General features: G+C 40.1%; 1 protein-coding gene across 4 annotated transcripts in view; it reads right to left on the reverse strand.

The window, feature by feature from the left end:
- LOC121931777 (cat eye syndrome critical region protein 2) overlaps positions 1 to 26014 on the reverse strand; it is a 136621-nt gene that overhangs the window by 26899 nt on the left and 83708 nt on the right. For all 4 annotated transcript variants that reach the window (XR_006104209.1, XR_006104210.1, XR_006104208.1 and 1 more), the window contains exons 3-8: positions 17713 to 17896; positions 14459 to 14592; positions 13757 to 13861; positions 7092 to 7141; positions 6359 to 6528; positions 5319 to 5396 (exon numbers count right to left, since the gene is read on the reverse strand). Coding sequence is in view for 1 of the 4 variants with exons in the window: in XM_042469787.1 (XP_042325721.1) it covers positions 5319 to 5396; positions 6359 to 6528; positions 7092 to 7141; positions 13757 to 13861; positions 14459 to 14592; positions 17713 to 17896 (721 nt within the window). In the remaining 3 variants the exon portion in view is untranslated. The remainder of the gene's footprint in view (positions 1 to 5318; positions 5397 to 6358; positions 6529 to 7091; positions 7142 to 13756; positions 13862 to 14458; positions 14593 to 17712; positions 17897 to 26014) is intronic.

Consider the following 26014-nt stretch of genomic DNA (forward strand, 5'->3'; position numbering starts at 1 on the left):
TAATAATAATAATAATAATAATAATAATAATAATAATAATAATAATAATAGGATTTATTTATATGCCACACAATCACTGGGAATCCGGGCGGCTGACAACAGAGGGGATATTAGACGGTTCCCTGCCCTCAGGCTTACAATCTAAAAAGACACAACACAAAAGGAGAAGGGAATGGTGGCGGGGAGGGGATCAGGTCCAGCATTCTTCTCTCCCTCTGAGGCCTGGACCAAGGCAGATGGACTGGAGGGAGGGCTCTTCTTTTTCATGCTAGCCCTGGTGGAGCTGGGCCTGCCTGGTCAACTCCCTCATAGGCCGGAAGATGGCAGTTATGGGGGGAGGAGTCTCTTCTTCCAGGCTAGCTCTGATGGAGCTGGGCCTGCCTGGTCAACTCCCTCATAGGCCGGAAGATGGCAGTTATGGGGGGAGGAGTCTCTTCTTCCAGGCTAGCTCTGGTGGAGCTGGGCCTGCCTGGTCAACTCCCTCATAGGCTGGAGGATGACAGTTATGGAGGGAGGAGAAATAATGTAAGATGTGTAGCTTTTCCTTTGCCCTATAAGGTCTTCAGTCCCAAATGCAACAAAGCTTACATACATGTAATTGCATTTCAAAGATTAATCCATTATCTTTTTGCCTTTTGTTATCTAATCCTCTGATAAAATTCATTTTATAAACAGTTCAGAGTATGGATCTGTCTTTGCTCATATTTTTCTGCAAAATCTCAGAGACACCATGGTGTTATTCAGAGGTGTCTACTAAATTTTTAGTGTTAACTTTAGTCCAGCCATTTTAAAGTTTCCTTGGTTTAAGCCAGTGTTTCTCAAACAGGGGGGGCACGAGGCTCCGTAAAGGGGGGGCGCGAGGTTCTTGCTGTTCAGGCTGCCTGTCCAATGGCTGGACAGGCAGCCTGAACAGCCTGCTCCTGCTGCAGGAGCCTGCCCCAGCTCCAGTCTTCCCCATTGGCCAGCCAGCCTGAAGAGGAGGAGCTTCCTCGCGTGGGCCCAAGGCTGGAGCCTGGAGAGGGCTTTGCAAATTGCAGGCAAGCTGCTTCCTCTTTTCCCCCCTGTTTCTCTTCCTCTTTCCCTCCTCCTCCTCTTATTTTTTCCTCCCCTCTTTCTCTTCCCCCTCCTCTTCCTCCTATTTTTCTTCCTCTCTTTCTCTTCCTCTTTCCCCTCCTCCTCCTCCTCTTCCTTTTCTTCCCGTTCCTCCTCCTCTTCTTTTTATCTTTTTTCCTATTCTTCTTCTTTCTTCTCCTTTTCTTCTTTCTCCTTTCCCTTCTTTTTTCTCCCCCTCCCCCTCCTCCTCCTCTGTTGTTGTTGTTGTTGTTGTTGTGTGCCCAACTCCCCCCTTGGCCAGGCCTGCATTTCCCAACAAGAGGGAAGGCAGGACTTGTGGGGGCCATGGGGGGGGGCTGAGGGGGAGGCAAAAGGGAGCCCAGGAGGGAGCCCATCACGCTGCATCCACATTGGAGAAGTAACCCAGTTTGGCTGGCAATGCTTTAAATCTTTTCTGACTCAAGGCTATGGAATTCTGGGAGCTGGAGTGTGTTGTGGGGACCAGAACTCAAAGCCCGACTCTTCTATGTCTCAAGGCTATGGAATTCTGGGAGCTGGAGTATGTCAGAATTTCTGGCTTATGGCAACCCTGTGGGAAACCCTCCAGGAGAATGCCTGTTCTGTTTCAAATGCTAAGCGTGCTTGTGAGTGGGACATGTAGTTTGCCGGCACAAGAGGCTGCCTGTTCTGTTTCAAATGCTAAGCGTGCTTGTGAGTGGGACATGATACTATTTACAGTCGCGTGGGGGGCGCGAAATGTTTTCTTCTTCCTAGGGGGGGCATGACAGAAAATAATTGAGAAGCACTGGTTTAAGCCAACAAATATTCAGGAACAGGTTCAAATCAGGAATGCTTTTCCCAGGAAAACAAAATCCTGCTCTTCTGAATGCTGACAAAATGCAACAGAAGCATTTCCATGAGGAGAACTGTGTGGAGAACCTTGTGATAGATGTGAGATGAGAAGAGTGTGACAGGATGTGGGAGGAAATGTTCTTGGGTTTGCACACTTGCAGCTTTACTGAAGCTCCATGCACATGCTTGCAGTAGAGGGCACTGTATGGACTTTTGATCTCTGCCTTCTACTGACTTCTCTTGTAGCCCCCTCAGCCCCCAAAAGAACACATGCTCTAAGACTTCAAGATGTGCAAAGCCATCTGCTTTGGCTTTTCCTCAGACACTGCACAGCCTGTTCCTTCCTCTCTTCCCCTGTGTTAACCCTGCTAAGATTTCCGCAGCTTCTCCTTAATGAAGGTGATGCTCAGATGGTTTTTAATGAGGAGCTAAACTGAACCACCTGTTTGAGAAATACCCTGAAGGGTTAGAAGTCTACAGAACAGTCACATCAAAGATTTAACTGCACCAGTATCTTGGAACAAGGAAGGAAGAGGCCTTTCCATAGATATGATACATGCTCAAAAACAACATTGTTTTTGCATTACCATTACAGGCTTCCCACCTTCCCTGCATCAGGTCCTAGCAATCCTTCCAACTTAAAGAGAAGCATATGTGCAGCTGCAAGGACAAAAAGTGGTTGGCATTCTATTTCTCAGGTACATCCATCAGTAATTGCTGCCTTCTCTCCTGCACACATTCCTGCCAATCAAGTCAAAAACTGAAAAGAGGGACTAGAGTTTACAGGAGCCCTGACATGCGCTGGCCTACAGGCAGCAATTAATCCATGATAAGTGCCATGGGGCCTACAGCAAGCCTGCTACCGATTAGCACCCATCTGTCTCCCTGAATTGGAATTTGCAGTTCTTTAGCCTGCACAGAATTATGTGCAACTTCATTTCACTGATATTTTTGGTTGAATTTCCACCAAAGAATGGAAATAATACAACAGCGTACACTATTATGTTGAGGTTTCTCTGCATAAATAAGAGTGGTTCTTAGAAGACAGACATAGGGTCACATTTTTTTGTTTTTGTTTTTCTTTCTATTTTACTGTGATTAACTGAACTAGATTACCACCACCTACTGGCTCTATTTTTAAATTTTGAATTTTAAATGATGAAATTTAGTTGTGGATTCTTTTAATATGTGTACATTTTATTTGTCCTTGTTGTGCCCCACCTCGATCCATGGGTATACAAGGGTATGAAATAAATAAATAAACATCCTGTCTCAGTGAACCATTTTTATTCCTTTACATATGGACAGAACAAGAAAGGCAACTGACTATTTTTTTTAAATATACAACAGCAGTTTTAGTAGGCAGAAATAACTTCACAAATGACTTGGCATTAAATTCATATACAGGAAGGCCCAGACTTGTAGTGATACACTGCAGGCACTGCTACTGTGTACCATCTTACTTTATAGATGTGAAGAAAATGATAATCTACCATTCAATGCTCTGAAATTCTTTCACAGAGACTTTTTTTCTGGATTAGTTTGAAGTTTGGATGTTCACTGTTGTGATGACTACCACACAGCAATTCAGGAGGTAGATATTGTGCCAAATATTTTCAACCTATATCTAGATTAAATGAAGGCATTTCGGGAACTTTATTTCTACTGAAAAACCTTCAATGACTTCAAGTAATATTTTCAATAGTCATTGTTACTGCAAAATCAAACTGAACTGTACAATCACAAACTACAGTTGTCCCTCCATATTCGCTAGGGTTAGGGGAACAAGACCCCTGTGAATATGGGGAAACCGCAAATAACAAAAACACTGTTTTTACCTGAGAGGATACCTCTCTAGGAATCTCTAGGTCTTCCAGCACAACTCTGTGGTCAACCAACTTCCATGCTGAGACTGCCCTGCCAGGAAAGGCTCAAGACTTTATGGCCTCCATGACAACCATGGGTCTGTCCCAAGCGCTATCTGGGTCTGATCATGTTGCTGGGCACACTTTGGATCTTGTTTTTTGTGCTGGGTGGGGTGTTAGTGACCTTGCTGTGAAGGAACTTTCTGCAGTTACATTGTCATAGAGATATAATTACTGGGATGCAGAACTTTTGCAGGGGTAGAAGACCGATTAGGATGGTCCACCCCAGGAGGCTGGTGGATCTGGATGGATTCCTGATGGCTCTTGGGGATTTTCCCGTCACCTCTGGAATGAGAATTGGCCAGGGCAGTGAAACAAACACTCCAGAGCAACCCTTGTTATGGAATGGTGCCAAACCAGCTCCCTAGTTTTTCACCCCAAAAGTAAGGCTACTCTTTTTTTTCCTGGATGCTCAACTGCAGCCAGTGGACAGAGCTGTGCCTGATAGCCATCTAGGTGTTCTTGCACACCTGAGGCAAGTGGCATTTGTGCAAAGAGGTACTGGATACCTCCCTCTAAAAGAATACCAAATTATATATGCTAGGTTAACTGGGAGTTATGCCAGGTTTCTAACCAATGTCTTTTGAGTGCTGAGCAAACCTCCTTTTACCTTTCTTGGGTTTTTTAATTAAGCTGTACTTTTTAATACTGTTGTAGCTCTGTGATTTACTCCTCTGTTCCTTGCTTGTTGATCTTAATTTACAGCTTTTGTTTATCTGTTGAATATAGTTCTATTTTACTGTAATGTAACACTTACACGGTGGGAATAGTAACAAGATGTATATTTCAGTCATTATAGGGTTAATGGTCATAATGACCATTATAGGGTTAATGGTGAGCTACTGAGAATACAGATGATCTTCAGCTGTGTATGTATAGTTCTAATAAACTTTTGAGCCTTCATAAGGCTAGCTTTAATTGTGAGTCTCTCTCTCCCTCTTTCACTCACTCTGTTCTTAGCCTCCCTTTCTGCTGTATTATATTTGTGTTATTTGATTCAATATAGTTTGTATTATTTATTATTTTGGTATTGTGCTTGCCATTATTAAAATGGTTTATTTTGTATTCTTGGTATATATTGGCTTTGTATACAGTAGGCCCTTCCCTTATGCGAGGGATCCATTCTGCCCCGCCCACCCCCCGACGTAAAGGAAATGGGGCTTGTGCATGCGGTACGGGCGTGCGCCCCATTACTTCTTCTGGGGCGTGCAAGGGCTTTTTCCGGCACAGCTTCCAGCGTATGCTGGAGGCCATGTTAGGCATGCCTGCATAGAATGCAGGCACTGTACTTTTGTTATATACATTGTTTGTTACTATTTATAGTACCCTCTGTTTTGGTATTTTCAAATCCATTGTTTCAATATATACTTCTGTGCGTAATGTTTTATTTTGTGAGTATCACAGACTGGGACCTTTTTATATGAAATGGATTAGAAACTGCATAAACTAAATACATGTCAGGCTTCCCATTTTCAGGCCGCTTCTTACCTCTTGTCGAACTGGTCTAACATGCTGATGATCAGACATCCATCTGGGAGAATATTCCATTCGCTGCAGACGCTTCTCCTTGAAAGTGGGGAGAGAAGCCATGTGCATCAGCACAGTTCCAGAAGCCTTTGTACTAGAAGTAATCAGTATTACTAATAATAATTTCTACAGTATTTTTCATTGAAGAAATGATTTTGTAATTTATTTCTCACTTATCCTCCCTGAGTCATGAAGTATATTTCTTGTGATAGGAACAAAGAAACTGCACAAATAAAAGGTCTCATTATGTCAATGTTTAAATGTAATTCTTAGTTGAGTTTTAAAATGACATAATCAAGAACATAACTGGTTTACAACCAAACCATAACAGGCAGCACCTCAGTAGGACGTCAGGCAAAACATCTGTTAACTTTCTTACCCAGGTCCTCTTTACTGTTTTTAAAACAATAAAAACATAAGTTCCAAAAGACTTACGCTCCAAAATGCTGCTTAGATGGGCAAGGATCTATAGATCTTACATAATCCAGTTGACACTTTAAAAACCATCTAGTCTAATCCTCTGACACAAGACAAGATCATATACCCAACTATCCATTCCCCCTCTATATATAACAGATTGTGTTAAAATGAGAGAGAAGGTATACCTACATATGCCACGCAAAGCACTACAAAGGAAGGCATGCTCTCTCTCTCAAATATGAATTATATGCTATACTATATACCACAAAACTCTCAAACTTATATGCCACAAAACACTCAAAATTCTCAAAACAAATGTTAATAGGTCCTTCTGCATTTGATTCAATATTCCATATGTAGGTATATCTTTGCCAGTACTGTAGCCACAACTTACGGAGATTACCAGTTCTCCTCTAATAAGAAGAAAATTACCTTTCTGTACTACAAAGAATGCTCCTGGAAACTGTATATTTAGACATACCTCAACCACAATCCCAGAGCAAGCCCTTCTTCCATTTCCCTTCCTGCTCACTGAAGAGAACCATGTGACAAGAATGCTGCTTCAAAGAAATCCCCAATACCTTTTGTGCAATCATGTTGCAGATCTCTGGAAGAAAGTCTTCACTCAGAAGTTTGTAGAGTTGTCTCTCTCTTAAAGATGTTCTTTCTCGGAAGCTCTCTGTGACCTGCCTCCACTCCTCTTCTGTCTGACACAAAAGCCACCACGTTCCATGACCTGGTCCTTGAGAACCTGCCATAAAATAAAGACATACTATAGGTAAATTTTCTACTGTAAAAACATGTGGTACCTTGTGTCCTGCAGACATTTTCTATCCAGTAACTGAAAGAACATCAGCAGTGTGAGATTAGGGGAGAGTATCTTCAGTAGTGCACCCACCTAGCTTATACCCAGTTATACTCAGCTGTCATTTCTTTACACACAAATGAAACCAAACTGCTATAAGTTCAAAGACCCAATCTCTTGTTCCCCATCTGTTCAGAATAAAATGGACAAAAGATAGAGGCAGTATCTTCTTCTGAGAAACTACTTTTTTATTAATAGTAATAGCAATAGCAATGGCAATTACATTTCTATACTGCTTATCAGTGAACTCAGCACTCTCTAAGTGGTTCAATCTGTAAGCCAATTGTCTCCAACAAGCTAGGTACTCATTTTACTGACCTACGGAACAATGGAAGGCTGAGTCAACCTTGGAGCCCTGGGACTGAATTCACAACCTTGTGGCTGCAGAGCCTGCATTTAACCAGTGCAACCATGCTTAAACCTAACTATAGTTCATAACAACTTCTTACCATTTCTCAGCTGTGACTCATGCATAAGTAAATTTTCTTCTGCTTTCTCCCTACAAGCATAAATAGAAGGGAAAGATCAGGTATTGTTAAAATATAAACCAAATTTAAACCAAGAAATATGCCTACAGCTGGAATAAATGTATTGCCATTAAAGCATCACAGCAGTTTGTATACAGTAAAACAGGCGTGGTTCCCCACCTCTGTCTGTTTAGACTGAAGGATTGAGGGTTCTCCGCCAGCTGGCCAGCTAAATCTGTATCTGTCTGGAGATCCCTAGTCACTCTCTAGTCATTTGATCTCCCAACTCTTGAACCATTGTAAAGTCCAAACAGGCAGTTAGTATCAACATTACAATTAAACTCTCATTAAAATCTTGAGAACTCAGGATATTTAGTCAGGAAAAACAAACAGGTTCTCTATTATTCTTTTAGGCCATTTTATTATACAGTGGTACCCCGGGTTACAAATTTAATTCGTTCCGCCGCCGCGTTCGTAACCCGAAATCCTTCGTAAGCCGAAAAAGCCATAGGCGCTAATAGCGAAAGCCGCGATTTCGTGCGAAAAAGCGCCGAAAAGCACCAAAAAATTTTTCGTAACCCGAAATAACCTTCGTAACCCGGAACAGTTTTTTTCTATGGATTTTTTTCGTAACCCGGAAATTTCGTAAGGCGGCGCATTCGTATCCCGGGGTACCACTGTATATAGTACAGATATACAGATACACACACACACCCTTCATCAAGAAACATAGACTTTCCAGTGTCTAGCCATATTGCCTTTTGTTAATTTTACATTTACAATGCAAATAAGGCATCACACATTTTATAGTATTGTCTCTTTCATATGCCTCTGAAATATTATACATTCTGCTTAAACGTAACATCTGTGGAAGAAACGCATAGGCATGTATGGGAGATACCTGCCTAGTCACTGCTGTATATATAACAGCATCTATCCATAGGCACATCATTGTCAAGTCAGCCCTCCATATCCATGGTTTTATATTCTTCTAACTTCTAGTCATCTAATCAGAGACAGATCTGTGATGGAACACTTGAAGGCCAGTGATTCTTGGTTGTCTTCCATCAGATAGCATTGGTCATCTGATACTTTTATACTGATGCAATTCTGTTCATTATAAGTCAATCCTCTGCTTATTGTTAAGTTGGCTTCATGCCTGGAACTAGCCCTTAGTATTATAAATATTCCTTCTTTATGGTATACTATGTTTATACTTTATAAATATGCCATTCAGTTTTAAAGTGCTTAATGTTTCACAAAGTATACCTAATCAGCGCCCCAAATGTTACAACAGCAACACAACTTTAATTTTAAAATCATGAGACAAACTATTCTCTAGTATCAGTGTAGTGCAGTAGTTTGAGCATTGGACTATGACTCTGGAGACCAAGGTTCGAATCCTGGCCTAGCCAGGTAAATCCACTGGGCAACCCTGGGCAAGTCACACAATCTCAGAGGATGGCAATGGCAACTCCTCTCTGAAGAAATGTACCAAGAAATCCCCATGATAGGTTTGCCTTAGGGTCGTCATAAAGAGGAAATGACTTGAAGGCACAAAACAACCACAAGACAAACTATAAACAAATTTCTGGTCCCTTATAACTCAAACACATTAATTAAAAGAATGAAAACCATTTCAGAGAAACTTGAGCATCTGAGCAGTACACCTAAATCTGCACAGAAAACATACTGTGATGAGGAAGTGTCAATGCTGAAAATATGAGAGGGGAAGGTGGAAAAGTTTTCACTACAATCTTCTGATGCCCTTTCCTGTCCCCACAGTCTCCATTTTTACCAAGTGATGCCTTCTGAAAACAGGAGCTCCTTCTGTCCTCATAATTCCAACAGTGGATGGAATTTCCAGTGATCAAAGAAGCTTTTGCAGTTTCTCCTTTACATGAGCCTCACAATCATATGTCTCATTTCTACTACACCATCACTAATAAAAAAAATTCACTCTCTTGAGTTAGTGCAAGTTTTAAAATAAAAAGATCCCAATACAGAACCTTTATACAAATCAGCATGATTCTCTGCCCCATCATCAGAGTTTGCTTTTCTTCACATCCAGATAAACTCGTCCCTAATGCAATTAAAGGCCAATGAATTTACTGTGGTAGGAATTCTGAAGCAGAGAATGTGCTTCCTGAGCTGCCGAGGCTGTAGGGTTATATTTACACACACACAAGAGTGAGAGATTGATTGAGGGATACTAAATGATCAACTAAATTAACAAATAAATTATATTTGCTTAGAATATTTTTAGAATCTTGGGACATGGTGGCTCAAGTGGTTAAGACACTGACTCTGTTGAATGCAAGATCGGCAGGTTGGCAGTTCAAGGCCCAAGTGCCACATGATGGGTTGAGTTCCCATCACTAGTCCCAGCTTCTGCCATCCTAGCTGTTTGAGAGCATGAAATGCAAATAAATAAATAGGCACCACTTTGGTGGGAAGGTAAACAGCGTTCTGTGCAGTCATGCTGGCCACATAATCAGAGTTGTCCTTGACAAGGCTGGCTCTTTGTCTTAGTAACAGACAGGAGCACTGCCCCCTACAGTCAGACATGACTTGACAACCTTGTCAAAGGGGAATACCTTTACCTTTTACCTTTAGAAGATTTTCCTTGCTCTTTCCAATGACCAAACCCAGCTATCAGCCCAATGAATGTGTTTTGAACTACATTTAGTTTCTAAGCAATCTTGGAAAGTGGCCTCACACACAACACATTGTAAGCATCTAACCTAGACATTACTAGAACATGACCATGTTATCTTTGTCCATGGATAGGTATATTTGGCACACTGGTCCTAGATTGTGGAGATACCTTCTAATGACAGAACTAGATCAATGAAACTGTGAATTTGGACGGGGTGGGAAATGGCTGGCTCATGAGCTGCATATAGCCCACCAGCTTTGCCTCCTTGTATTCTCTCCCAGCTATTCTCATCCTTCAGATCTGGAAATATTTTCCCTGACTAGCAACTGATTGGAGATAAGAGACTTCCCCTGTTTCCCCATTCCACAGTATTGCATTTTAGATTTTAAAAACCTTCACTATGCCAACAAAAGCTTGTGTAAAGCCTAATTTCTGTGCAGGAGGACAGGCAGGTGTGTTACTGCTGGGAAAGTAATAGCAATAGCAAGTACATTTCTATACTGCTTATCAGTGCACTTAAGCACATCCCACAAAGTGTAAGCTAATTGCCCCCAACAAGCTGGGTACTCATTTTACCGACCTCGGAAGGATGCAAGCCTGAGTTGAGCCTGAGCCCCTGGCTGGTAATGAATTCACAACCTTGTGGTTTGTGAGTGAGTGGCTGCATTAGAGAGATTTAACCAGTGCACCACCAGCTCTTTATGTGATATGTGTTTATGTGAATGAAAGAAAAGGTACATGCAAGAGGCAGAAAAAAATGTGTATATGAGAGAAAGAAAATGGGAATGTATATGAAAGAAAGTGAGTGAAACAGAGATGGAATAAGACTACTCATGACTGGAATCTGGGCAATCAGATTTGGGACCAATTGCCAGCAGTGGGGCACTCCTGCCCATAGCCTGCCTATTGCTGGCAAGCAGCTTCCAACATGCTTATTCAGGGCCAATTTAGATTTTATAAAAAGATTATCCAACCTTGTATTAGGGGAATGCAACTGTATCTAGGTTGCAAGCTACTTGACTGAACACATGAAGCAACCAATACAAGCTTCACTTTTTCAGGCCGAAGCTTCAGTTTGTTGGACTTCATCTAGTCCATTACTGCTTTCAGGTAACAGTTCAGCACTTCTACTGACTTACCTGAAGCCAATATAAAGGACACACAGAGTTGCGTATCTCCTGTATACTCACTCAGAGGTTTCAAGGAAAGGTCCCCCCCCCCCCCGCAAAGCATAGAGGACATGGTAGAACCATTAGGTCCACAAAGTATACATGCTATGTTGATAAGTGCCCCAGTACCACTCTCTGGAATAAGCACTTCACCTAAGAGCAGAATCACTACAACTGTGAAACAGGTAAGAGTCCATCACACTCAAAACAAAAAGTCTATCCAGAAGAATACCAAAGTAGAAGATTATATCTAAAATGGTTGTCAAGTCCAAAAGAATCAGCAGGGTTGCACTGCCTTTTCTTTTCCCCTGCTTTAGGTCATTCCTAAATAATTTTTCTGTGGAAGGCAGACCTGACGCCTCACTGAAAGGGATCCAGGTAAATGGGTTCATTTAAGAGTACACTGAAGATCCAGAGCAGTGCAGTGATTTGGGTATTGGACTAGAACTTTGGACGAGCAGAATTTGAATCTGCGTTCATCCATAAAAACCCACTGGGTGACCTTGGGTGAGTCAGATTCTCTCAGCCTGAAAAGAATGCAATGGTAATCCACCACCCTCCACACACAAATCTTGCCAAGAAAACCCAATGAAAGGGTCACCTTAGGATCACCATAAGTCGGAAATGACTTGAAGGCTCAACAACAAAAAAGTATTTGAAGTTGCACAGTAATCATGCTCTCAAGTACTTACCTAAGACTGTGATATTTGGTACCACTTGAAATTGCCTCACAACATTTTTATTTATTATCAAGATTTATATCCCACCTTTCTATGGATTACTTAAAGCAATTTAAGCTAATTAAAACTACAATAGTAAAATGCAGAAACAACAACCAAGTTAGGCACGGCAAATAAAATACAGTATTCAATAAAATCACTTCAACTTAGTAAATTAAAAGCCTGTCAAAAGAAAAATTGTGCCAAAATAAAAACATCTTTACAGGCTGGTAGAATGCAATCAGGGATGAAGTCATCTGAACCTTGTGCAGCAAAGTGTTCCACAGTACTGATGCAGTCACTGAGGAAGTTGTGCCTCTTGTCTTGACCAAGCATACTACTCCTGTGGAACAGGGACAGGAAACAGAAAAGAGGCTTCCCCATTTCTGTTTAGTAAGCAGACTGATATGGAAGGAGAGAGGCATCTTCGGTCAAAGCCATTTAGACCTTTAAAAGTGGCTACTGATAAAAATGAGTTGTGCAGTAATCCCTAAGACCCCCAATAAGCCAAGAAGGGCAAGTATCAGGTAATCATACTCTCATTTGGTAATTCAAGACCAGTTGCTGCTTCCAATACAGACCACTCTGCTACAAAAATTTAGCAGTCTTACTATCTAAATGTATACTTCAGATGGTTAGAAAAGATGTTACAGTGGGCTCCTACTAATTCCTTGACATGACTCTAGGATTCCTTGACATTTCTCTAAAGACTAGACTGCATTGGTCCCAAGCCATTCAGAAAAGCTCAGCTGGACTGCACTTAAACATTCAGTGGTGATGGAGAAGTATAATTACAGTGGTGCCTCGGGTTACGAAATTAATTCGTTCCGCCGCGGCGTTCGTAACCCGATTTTTTTCGTAACCCGAAAAAGCCATAGGCGCTAGCGCTGGAAAGCCGCGTTTCGTGCGAAAAAGCGCCGAAAAGCACCAAAAATTTTTTCGTAAGCTGAAAAAAAAAACGTAACCCGGAACAGTTTTTTCCTATGGAATTTTTTCGTATCCCGGAAATTTCGTAAGGCGGTGCTTTCGTATCCCGGGGTACCACTGTACTACCATCACAGCCACACAGTAGGTTCAATAATGATTCCTTATCCAAATTTGGTCAGATTATTTTGAAAACTCCGCTATTCTATTACATTGCCCTAGCTTCCTGGAAATCTAAGGAGAATGGTTTGGAGGATGAAAGAGCATAACTGGGAGTGATCATATGTACTGTTAGAGCAGTCTCCATACCCCAACAACTAGGCGTCTTTCAAAGGTGTTGGATTACAACTTTACACCACTATGGTCGATGGACATCCTGCCAGCTGTAGTCTAACATACTGAGAAGATGCCAAGTTGAGAAATACCATCCTGCCAGCACAGCCTTTGCAATATGCTACTCATAGTAACCATAATGTGTATGATATACAGATATAAAGTTTCCAAATTGACTCCCATGGGAGCTTTGTTGTTGTATGCCTTCAAGTCATTTCTGACTTATGGGACCTTAAGGCGAACCTGTCACAGAGTTTTCTGGGGATGAGAGTGTGTGACTCACCCAAGGTGAGTAGGGAACTGAACCTTGGTCTCCAGTCATAGTTCAATGCTCAAACCACTACACCATGCTGGTTTTCATATATCTAAGAAAACAGAATTGGTGCTATTTTGAACACTCTTCAGGTATACTGAAAACGAGGTTACTACTAATATTTGGCTCATTTCTTTCAAACTATTTTGGTAGAATCTGGGTTTACTGCCAAAGCCCCATCCAAGAATACAATACAAAGCTGATCACATTTTAAACACACCTGTGGGAGCCACAGTTCACCCCACAACAGATGCAGCAGTATTAGAGCAGTACAACTAGAAAGCTTCAGTTAAGAGTTCAAGTGCTCTTCAGAAGGCTATGCAGCCCACTAATCCATACTCACTCATCCATTGTTATCGTTACTGCTCATATCTCACAACTATCCTCAGTTATCACCAATATAAAAATTCAGACTATATAGCATTCTACTCTCTAAAGCTTTGCATACATTGATGACACAAAACAAATATATACATTGGGTACCAAAGTATGTCAAGTTAATAGTTCAAGCAGTCTTTTTTTTTTTTTACCTTAGGAGATTCTCCTCCAGCAATTTCTTCCGTTTTGGAGGTCGCCCTCGTCTTTTCACTATTTTTCCTGGAACAATTGGAGTCCCGGTTTGTGCCTCACATCCCCTATAACATATTGAAAAGTTACAGAATAACTAAAACAACTAGATAAATAGATAAAATAACAAAAAAGTTTCCAAGGAGGATAACATGAGAAGAAAGGGCACACAATTACACGGTGGACAATGAATTCAAGAGTATGCACAACTTGTTGCTATTAGAAAATGTCTGGTTTTCTGGAATGAATTACAAATGGACTTTCTCATCACAAATGGCAAAATTCTTAGGACCTACAAAAGTTCTGCTTGACTTGATTTGTGCTACATAAGAATCATCCTAATAATCAGACTTGGATTTGTAAAACGTGGGTTTAAGTACACCTCTCATGTGGATTCATTGTGTGACTGTCATAATTTTTGTCTTGTGTTTAATTTCCCAATACGTAACATGGGGATAAGAATGGCTAACTCACTGGGTTGCTGTGCATGCAATCAAAAAGAAACACTAAAACACACATTTGTAAATGATAAATAGTAGTGACTGCAGTACTAGTCATCAGGCAACTACTTATCCTGTCAATCTCACAGTCCTTGTAAGAATATTCTAACTGTTGTTTCTGTTTCACATTTTATGTACCAGAGGATGACAAAGAGAAGTGTGTACCTGTCTGAAGACAGATCTCCATTTGATCTCACTGGTTCCTCTTTGTACATTCGAGTGCCATAAAAATACCAGTAGAGGGCACCATTGCTATCCTCACCCAGTGGTTCCACCCGGAGACTATCTGCATCCAAACCCTGTATTTTGAAGCACACACAAGAAGTCAACAGTTGAAAAACAGCAGTCATCGCTTGTCCCTTAATACCCTTTCAAGTATTAGTATTTCCACAGTTCTAGGCAGATAATAATTTATGACTCAAGTAACATGACTTTCCCTTTTCATGAAATTCAGGTTTTCACAGCCATATTTCCATTTTGATGCTGCACTCTTTGGTGCTCCTGACAAAGTTAAACAAACAGCACCAAGTAGCTTCATATACAGTAACAGGCCATCATATGTGAATTTTGGGGTGGTGGTGGGGGCTTCATTCAAAGTATTAGTGTGCAAGAAAGACAAGGGAAACAGTAGCCTTTAGGACCATGGTGGAGATGCAGGTTTCATGAAACTTCTTTTCAGGATCCTAACTGATCATTTTACAAGACATAGGCGTGTTACAGACGGCCCAAAAGGGGCCATCTCACGCCGCCGCCAGTTGCAGCGTCCGGGAACCACAGCAGCCAAACGGCGCTGTTCCCAGACGCTGCCAAGAAGGAGCACGAAAATCGCGCTCCTTCTTGCTCCCTGGAAGAGACGCTGCGAGGCGCTAGTCGCACACTCGTGGTGTCATTCCCGGGGCGCAACGTGTGGACGCAGAGCGTCCGTTATGTCAAGATGGCAGCGGCCGTGTGGAACAGCCGCCGCCATTTTTTACGGACTCGGTCCGTGCTAGGGTTAGGGGCGACTGGAAGAGACGCCCCTTTCTAACCCTAGCACGGACTGAGTCTGTCCTAGGGTGCCCATTTATAATGGCCCATAGTTTCTATGGCTTGGAGCAGCAACATTTTGGGACAGATTGACTGGAGCAAGGTGTTAGAGCACCTGGCAGTTGGGGAGAAGCATTGCAAAAAGCTTTCAAATTTGGGACCCTGCTTAATCTTTGTGGGCTTTGCTGGGACTTGGATGGAAGATTGGAACTGCTCTGCTGCTTTCTTTCATCAGACAGGCTGAGAGCAGAGGTAACAGAAAAAATAATGCTTGTGTAAGGCTCTGCGTGGGGAAGAAGCTGTGTTGGGAAGACATGTCTCTGGGTAAGGAGAGGGAGGACTATCTGGAGTCGATTCTTAGAAGATTTTCATAGAAGACTGCTTTAATAACAAAGCAGCAGGTGAGCTCTCCCTCCTTAAGTTCCACATAAGGCCATGCTTGGCTTCAGCTGCAAGCAGGTGTTATCTTCTCCAACCATAGTTCTGCAGTAACAAGAGAGGCCACAACTGCTTAACTTATCTCTCCAAGCAGCTATGAAAAGGAATCTTCTAATATAATGGTTACCTACACAGGACAGTTTGAGAAAAACATTACCCATTGGGAATATGGCACACAGAACAGGTCATCATCAAAATTTTGGGGGATGAGCTGGACAGAAAGTAATCTGATCAGAAAACTGGATTCCTGCCAACTCTTGTTCAAGGATACTTATAGAAAAACTGACAATTCCAGTGTAACACTCTTCAAAAGGATAATTCTAAGCAGGGCTATTCCACAAGCATTTCCAGACCACCACCATTATCTGTAGCATCTGGGCATATGGTGAGGCAAAAATTAAAATTCCCCTGCTATCCCACATTGTTGTTAAATTTACTCTCTGAACTGCAGGTGCCACATTGACTACATTCTGACAACTGCACACTCAAGGGGACTATAATTCATTATTTCTAGCTTTAATCAAACTATATCTTGCTATTATACCTTAATTGATCAACTATGGTTTTGAATAAGTCCCCACTTCATGATCAAACAAGTTTGTTCATTCAGAAAATTAAAGGCCAATTTAGTTTCTTAAACAGTAATTAATGCCATGTATGGGGGGTGTACTCTAGCATATCTTTTATTTATGATTCTCCAATGCTATCCATGGTCTGAGTTCAGTCATTGTGAATTTATAAACTGGTATCTCTCACAGCAAGTGACCATTTGAAAACATTCTCAAAATTATCAAGACATCATTGAAAAGGGTTTGGCCTAAAAACAGTTTTCATATAAAGGTATTACCTTAGAATGTTAGGTGTTCTTTGCTATTGTTGTGTGCCTTGAAGTCATTTCTGATTTATGGTGACCATAAGGCAAACCTGAATCGGAGTATCTAGGGCTGAGAGTGTGTGACTCACCCCAAATCACCCAGGGGGTTTCCATGAGCAAGTGGAGAATCGAATGCTAGTCTCTGGAGTCATAGTCCAAAGCTCAAACCACTACACCACACTGGTTCTCAGCTTCCTTACACTGATTTTAATAATCAACTCTCATTAAATCAAATTAGATTATACCCATAGCATTGATAATCAGCAGCTAATTCATTAAGTTACTGTACAAAACTGTGTGAAAATAACTAATAAAAAGGAACTAAAAATACAGCTAGAGACATTTAATATGTCAGGAAGCTGAAGTTCCCAAGAGTTGATGCTTAGTCTCAGATGATCTCACCTGACTGATGAATCTATTAAAACCAGGATAGTTTCTTAATATCTCCAAAACCAACAGTAATTCCTTCATTAAAAAAAAATAATTTCTAAATATAAATGCAGGACACATTTAAAATAGGTTTGTTTCAGTTTTAAAAAAGTACAGGTGAGATACAAATAAATGGAAATACCAAAGGCAGTGAGTAATATTCTATTTCATGCATTCCATTTTATCTGTTCTCTAGTTTGGGAAAACTATAGATACCAAAAGTAATCTACCAAACAACACTGTCTTTTAAGTGAATTTAGGCCTGATTTAAATGGACCTTTGCACTGCCCCCGTCACGTACTAGGGGTTGGCCGAGGACCCAGCATCCATACCGGCCTCACCCCTAGCAAGTGACGGGTGCGTCAAAATAGCGGCGCCCTGTACACATGCACACTGCCATTTTGACGAGATGGACACGTAGTGTCCGCACGTCCCGTTGTGCTGGTGACGTCACGAGTGCGCCATTTCTGCCGCTGGGAAGCCTTGCCATTTGGCAGCTGAGGCTTCCCACTGGCGGAAATGGAGGCAGCGGTCTGTATCCTGCCTTAATTCCACAAAGGGTAACATAATGAGTAAAATGTGTTTTTTTAAAAAATTGAAGTGTGTATCATTCCACTTCCCATCTTTCCCATCCAATATCTGTCACACACACCTTGAGTAGGTCAAAGACATCATCAGCATCAAGCCGGTAATCACAAAGGCGATGCAGTATCTCCACACGGGTGCGCAAAGGCAGCTCTTGGAAAGTAGTTTCCCGTAAAGGATTTGGTTTGCCTTCTTCCAGTTCCCAACGATAGTTGATGATATCTTCAAGGTAGCCATGAAATGTCTGAGATCTAATTTTAAAAAAATGCCCACGTCATTACAACCTTATTCAACCTGATAAAAATGGCCAAAGAGATCTGATGCAATGATAGAGAAATATGAGACTTTTCAGAGTTGATGGTAAATGTGAAAACTGTTTAGGCTATGGTAGAAAAATACTTCAAGTCTGGCCAAGTTCTTTCTACTGGGTTAACTGCTCTGCTTCTTCAATGGAATTTAACTTAAATAGGACAAAACTTACAGCATCTTCTCATCCAGAAAACATCCAGGAGTAGCCATGTTGGTCATATAGCAAATGCAATAACATCAAAAATCCACCAAACAGTGATGCCTTTATTGGCTAACCAAAATGCATATGTAAATTGTTCATTTTGGTTGGGATTAAAGGTATCAATGTTTGGTGGATTTCTTACATTATTGTATTAGCATCTACTCATGTAATATTCTTCTCCAAGGAAATATTTTTAGAATGATTTCCAAGAAGGCATGTTGAAATTGTTAGAATTTTCTAAATATAGCTATATATATATATATATATATATATATATATATATATATATATAATTTAGTCATGCACATTTTCAAGTGAAATATGGTTAATGAATTAAAACTATTAGAGAAACAGAGACACTAGGTTTAAAAAATTAAAATAGCTATATTACTCATTGGTAAACTCAAGTTAGTCATCAGAAGATATCATTTAACGGAGGATATCATTTAAAAATTCATAAGTACCAAAAAGTGTACTGAGCATGTTTACCAAGTGTATAAAATAAAAATTTAAACCTTTAACTTCAATTAAGATAATTAATTAAGAAAGAGTTTTGTTTTCCTTCTATTTTGATGATTACTTCTCTAAGTCTCAACATGCTCGCAGATGAAATTCTGGGAACAATTGCTTTGGGAGACTAATTAATTGTTTTCCCATTAAGGGTTTCTCAGCATTATGTATCTATGTCAGATCTGATTACTGTATAACACTCCCTACTCAATGTGAAGTTGAAGGCTTTCATGGCTGGCATCCATAATTTTTTGTGGGTTTTTCGGGCTATGTGGCCATGTTCTAGAAGAGTTTATTCCTGACGTTTCACCGGCATCTTCAGGTTTGTTCTCTGAAGATGCCAGCCACAGATGCCGGCGAAACATCAGGAATAAACTCTTCTAGAACATGGCCACATAGCCCTAAAAACCCACAAAAAACTACTCCCTACTCAGTTTGTGTGTGTATATGACTTTGAGCTGCATGTTGATCCTGTGAATTTCATAGAGTTTTTGTTAGGCAAGGAATAGTCAGAGGTGGTTTTGTCAGTGCCTTCCTCTGAAATACAGTCTTGCAGCGATTCCCAAACTTTGGTCCTCCAGATGTTTTTGGGTTTCAGCTCCCAGAATTGCTGACAGTTTGCCAAGTTTTGTGGAGCTTCTGGGAGCTGAAGTCCAAAACACCAAAGTTTGGGACCAGGTATTTGTTGGTAATCTCCCATCTAAGTAATAGCCAGGGTTGACCATGCTTAGTTTCCAAGTTCAGATGGGATCTCATGCCTTGAAGGTACTGTATTTAGGCCTCCCAGTTAATGAGCATTTAAAAATAAGTCCTCACATACCAATTGGGTTGACAAACACTTTACTGTTTCTTTGTAACTTTTACAGTAGTCTGGGCTACAGCCAGTGCCAAAATTCAGCACTTACTCTCCAAAGCATGAAAAGTATCTGCTCTTGGTTTCAGCAGATCAGAAGATGGTAAAGAAACAAAAAGGGCAAGGCATCCATAGCTGATGACTGACCAAGCTGAGTAAATCCCACCAGTTATATGAGTTGTTGCCTTCCAAGAACTTTTAAAGTAGTTTTATTTCTGTTTGTGTAGGGTGGAAATTATGTGAATGTGAGGGGAGAAAATAAGAGAGAAAATGCTGTATGAGTAAAAGCACATACAACACACACACACAAAAATGGGAGAAAAACGGGGAGGGGGGGGACTGCATGAGTTGTGAGAGGTATTTGCTAGCAATAACTCTGCTCACTTTGTGTAGCAGTTCGCAATGCAAATTCAAGCCCTTGGGCTGGAAAGGGCTTTCCACTCAAACCCCCTCTGAACAAATTTTGCCAAGAAAACCGCATGGTAAGGTCATCGTAGGATCACCATAAATCACAAAAAACTTGCAGGCAAACAACAGCAACAACAAGCTCCTATTTCAGCATCATAAGATAGTATGGCAAGCCACAGGTTTGTACATTTTTCTCTTTCCTCTTCACATGTGGAAGGAGAACCATTAGCACATGTAGTTTTCCATTTAACAAAAATAAGGCAAATTCTGCTATTTTACAAATCATATCTGACAAAGTAGGGTAATAAACCAAGATCAGATCAAGTTTTAGCATCATTTCTAAACAAATCGGTTAATTTCAATATAAAACTTGGATGATTTTGCAATATAGAACTTGACATTTCTCTACTTTGTTAGATATATTTTTGAATATTTTACATCAAGATAAGAATAGATGTCCAAGAATGAAAATTCCATTGCTTCACATCTTCCTTAGCAAATAATATTATGGACTGAGAGTACTGGATTAATTTATAGCTTCATTCTATGTACAACTATCCGCTTCTTGTACCTGTTAGCAAAAAACATCCCAACCGCAGTTACTGAGCAAACCAGAACAAAATCAAATAGACATACACATGTAGTAAAACAATTACTTTTATGGCTCCTTCATGTCCAAACATCCAATGATTTATCATCACCCAAAACTGCTGACATCAACAATCCAATTAAGAGACTCCAGGTCCGGATTTCCTCAGATTTCCATTCATTCAGTGATTAATGGCACACACCACTCTCTGAAACCACTGACCAGTTAAGATTGTCATCAGTTAGATTGACATAATAAAATCTAATTAAGATGCCATTATTCAGCCTGGAATTTTTGCATAATTGAGAACCGGATTTTAAAATACATTACTCCAGGCAAAAATATGTTTCAGCTGTAAACTGTTAGTTTCTTTTGGGGCTGTAACTGATGAAAATATTTATTTCTAATTAAAAAGTCTGCCTTTTAAAGTGCAGTTAATTGATTAAATTTAGACAAGTTACATGTAATGAAATCTTATTAAGAACTAGGGCACACTTTGAAGGAAAAATGGGAATTCATTTACAGTGCTAAAATAAAATGATCATTTATTAGAAGCAAAGGCTTTGTTTGTTTATTTAAACATATGTTCACAGCATTTTGGAATATTAATTACATTATATTATCAGAATTGAAAAAGTAACCTGAAATATTTCTCACTAAGAAATTCACCGACAGCCATCTGCTAGGGGTGGGGTGGGGAACTTGAAGGACCATTAGATAAATCCGTCAAATCCTGGGCAAAGTGAAAATGGCATCTGCACAAATTTCAGGAAAGGGCTGAAGAATCTTGAATCCTAACACTTGTCAACATGGTACCAACTCCGGTTGATATGCCAACTGCGTCCCTACCTGGCCAAGAGGGACCTTGAAACAGCGGTGCATGCACTGGTAACCTCTCGTCTAGACTTCTGCAATGTGCTTTACATGGGGCTACCTTTGTACCAAGTTTTGAAGCTTCAATTGATCCAAAATGCTGCAGCTAGATTGGTCACAGATACATCTAGATCTGACCATATAACTCCAATATTAAAATCATCACACTGGCTGCTGATCAGCTTCCGGGCTCAATACAAAGTGTTGGTTATCACCTTTAAAGCCCTACATGGCTTGGGGCCCGAGTTACTTGAGGGAATGCCTCTCCCTACACAACCCGCCCCGCAATCTCAGAACACCTGGGAAGAATTTATTGGAACACTATAAGCCCAGGTGAATGTCATCTTCCCATAGATGGTTTACGGCTGCAGCCCCCAAACTATGGAACAGCCTACAGGAAGAGATCCGTCTTATCACCACCTTAGATGCCTTTAAGAAGGCACTTAAGACAGATCTCTTGCAGTGGGTCTATCCACCTGATCCTTTATAGTGGATCTTATAGAATTTTCTACACCTGATTCAACAGCACAGAAACAGACAACGATTTGACTATGTTAATGATTGTACTGCATCTCAGTGCGTTTTAACAGATTATTTTATCTATTATGGTATTGTGTAATTGTGTTGTTTGATTTTATCGGTTATAATCCCGCCTCGATCCACAGGGAGAGGTGGGAAATATAAATTATTATTATTATTATCATCAACATCACCAATCTGTTGAGGAATTATTTCTGTTTAAATTCTAAATTTTAGAACTCCTGGACACACTTCATTTTTAAGGGTAAGTTAAGAATGTACATCTAAAGATCATCATACAGTCTAAGTACACATATTAATACATTTTTGATGTAATTCGTTGTCATTCATTATACAGAACCACATGCTAGGAATCAATAGTTCCTTAATTTGTATACAGACAATAACAAAAATATTTGTTCCACTATGTAATGTGTGTGTGTTCTTTGCTAACAAATCTTCCAATTCTAGTTAACACAATGATCAGGACATTAGTATAAGAGGTAGTTTATAACAAATTATACTCATTTTAAAAACCTGATCAGCAACAATATACATTGGCTAGCCAGCAGCATCAAGTGTGTTCAATGGTGCAGTTGAAAAACAGGCCTGCATAAATCTCAAGAGGTTTTCCTACTTTTCACTATTTTTCTTGCGGTTCAAAAGCAAACAAACAAACAGAGCCATGAAATTTTCTATTCCTGGAAGATGGTAAGGATTTTAGCATTGAGTTTCCATTTCCCCTGGGAAAATGAGTGTGTTGACTCAACCAATCATCTTAGGTATTTGCCTTTGATTTTTACCTAAGTGGCTAAAACCAGCTTCCGCCCTTCTGCCCAATGTAAGCTGCACTGAGCCTCTGTTCTAAGTGGAGCACACCAGGTCCTCTTGTCAATTTGTGTAGACTACCACCACACAGTTGTCACTTTGATTCAAGCTATAATGAGAACCTGAAATGGGAACCAGATGTTTCACAAAAATTTCAGCTACCTTCAGCTTCAGCTTTATCCTGCCTTCTGTGACAAGCAAGCCTAACCCTAAAGCAATAATAATTTTTGAGTCTCTCTTTTGAAAATCACTATCAGGAAAATATTGGGGAGGGGCAAATCCATTTGGAAATTGTTTTCAGAATGTGAAACTGCATATGATATGGATACAAAATCTCCAACCCCATTCCATAAAGTGAAAGGAAGGATTATGTTATTAGGAATCTCAAAAGATGTTTGACTGAGAACAGAAAGTTGTAGAGTAGCAGTTTAAGCTAGTTACTGTGATACCCAGCCATACTGATAGCATTTTAAATTTTCTAAATGAAATGCTGCTTCAAGCCATTTTTATCCATGACAGAATGGGTTCTACCCTCACTGACTGGGACAAACTAAGGAATACTAGAATTATTTGGTGGAATAGCATGTAAACATGCCACAAGAACATTGCTTGCAAAACCAGAACAAGAAAACCTTACTTGAATTCCAAAATTCTGGATAGAAACAAGGCTGGTTCTTCCATAAGTATGAACATGAAGAAAGAGAGGCATGATCACATAGGTTTCCTAAGGTAACATTTTCTGGTATCAGAGGAGGAAAGGAACAGAGATATTTGAGATGAGACCTTTGAATAACTGAAATTTGTAAAGCTACAGGAGTAAACATCATGAACAGTAATCTATTAGGATAATTGCTAAATAAGAGAGGTAGGAAGCTATGGAGAATGTTGAAGCTAGGCACAAAGGTTTTCTTGGATCAAGGTGTAGATGGGAGGTAGAGACAAGGAGGAGCTTGAGAGGAGTTTCAAATGACTGGAGTGGAGGGAAAGGTGAATGATTCCAGCAGCAGAGCTATGAGTAGAGAGAAGAAAGACATCAACTATGGAATGCCAGAAAGACATATCTTGAGTTTTTTGCTCAGGATGCCATATTAATAAACATTGTAAAGGAAGATATATATCTATTATGCCTATATTGTTCTGTAACTATTCTGGAACCCCAGTCCACTAAGTAGAGTCTAGATGACTACCTGCTATATTTGCAATTAAACCAATTTGACATCAATTTTTTCAGCACTGAGACTTCATGATCATCATGCTCTGTTATAAAACAACATCAAAAACTGTTTTTACCTAATTTTCTAAAAAAATAAATAATAACATGTATTAATTTTATTTCCTTCCTCCTCTTAATCCTTCCCACATTATGGACAACACAAATGGAAGGACCTATTGAGCTAGACAGCGGGATGTACTTGTGCTATCCAAATAAAGGCAAAAGCTTACTAGAGTTGACTACCATTATTTTTTTAATTGTTTTAGAGCTTTTCACTTCATAGAGATGGTCATTTATGAAGTTTCTCCTGGGCTGTAAGAGAGCAATCTCAGGCCAGAGAAAACATTCACTAGCAAAAGAATAAGATATGTAATGACTTGGAACAAAAGGTGTTTTCCCCCTCTAGTGACAGGAAAAGTCAAGAATGCTTTGTTCTGAACTAACAGGCAATATTTTCTTCACAAATGCAACTTGTTCCGAAGAAAGTGAAGACTATATGGAGGAGTCTAATATGTGTTTGAATGACCTCATTCAGATATCATTAGTAAGGTCAAGAGAAGCAAGTGCTTTATCAGGAGAAGTAGAAGAGGAAAAACCTAAAGGATAGCTAATGTTCTCTCCCCTACAGCAATCTATCTATCACAAGTTGTCAAAAAAGGGCTTGTTTCTGATTAAGGTCAACTTAATCTGAGTTACAGCTGCAGGCCTGACCCCAGACAGCTACAATGGAGCTCTTTGCTTATCTTTGGTAGAGAGGGAGGAAGCCCAAAGAAGAAGCCTTATAGCATAATTCTGACTGTGAAGAAGCTATACCAAGCAGGGTATTCATACCAAGAGAGGAGAAAATAAAAAGAAACAAGAGAAGAAAATACTGGCATGCACTATACCTTTTCTATTAAACATTTGTGCCTAACCAGACAAAACACTAATAGATCAATGAGTACTTTGATACGGTGAATTAATGATGGAAACATTCATCAACAGCTACTGTGTTTCCCTGAAAATAAGACAGGCTTATATTTATTTTTCTTCAAGAAGACACACTATAGCTTATTTTCAGGGGATGTCTTATTTTTATTAAGTATGGTACAACAATCTACATTTATTCAAATATAAGTAAGTCTTCTTCTTCTGGAACATTGTCATAATTCTCCAAACCCGGAATTTCATCCTGAATTTCTTGCAACTCCATTTCCTTTAGAACCATTGGCCCCAATCTTTCCGCTCCCTTCCCGCCCCTTTCCATTCCATGCTGGGCCTATCACTATGTTTTATTTTCAGGATATGGCTTATATTCCGCAAATGCTTAGAAATTCTGCTACAGCTTATTTTATGGGTATGTCTTATTTTCAGGGAAACAGGGTAATAGCCATTAGAATGAAATAGGATCTTCACATTTGGAAGAAGAATAACTCCAAATACCAATTTTTAAAAAACCAAACCAAACAAAAACATTTTGATATCTCATATTTTGAGACAGGATGTTTTTGAGAGATCTATGATCTTTCAGGAACACTAAAAAGGCCAGGAAAAACTGAGCTAAATTTTAAATGTAGCATGTATAAGAAATGGAAAAGGGGGGAAATCACAAAAGAGGAATTCAAAGAAATAGCGAGCATGTGTAAGTCAGAAAAGCTAAAGTGCAGAATGAACTCAGGCTTGCTAAAGAGGTTAAGAACAGTAAAAAGAGCTTTTCTGGATATGTCCACAGCAAAAGGAAGAAAAAGGAAACGGCAGGGCCACTGTGTGGAGAAGATGGCAAAATGCTAACAGATGATAGAGAAAAGGCAGAAATACTCAACACCTTCTTTGCCTCAGTCTTCTCAGAAAAGGAAAAGGATGCTCAACCTAGCATTTTATAATGCTTGTTGAACAGCAGTCTGATATCCAAAGAATAGGTGTGGGGGACTAGGGGTGTCAGCAATACTTCAAATGTTAGGGAAATTAGCTTTGCAAGAGCCTTGTATAGAATCATAGAATCATAGAATCATAGAGTTGGAAGAGACCGCAAGGGCCATCCAGTCCAACCCCCTGCCATGCAGGAAATCCAAATCAAAGCATCCCT

Source organism: Sceloporus undulatus, chromosome 5 (assembly GCF_019175285.1).
Source record: "Sceloporus undulatus isolate JIND9_A2432 ecotype Alabama chromosome 5, SceUnd_v1.1, whole genome shotgun sequence".
Lineage (NCBI taxonomy): Eukaryota > Metazoa > Chordata > Lepidosauria > Squamata > Phrynosomatidae > Sceloporus > Sceloporus undulatus.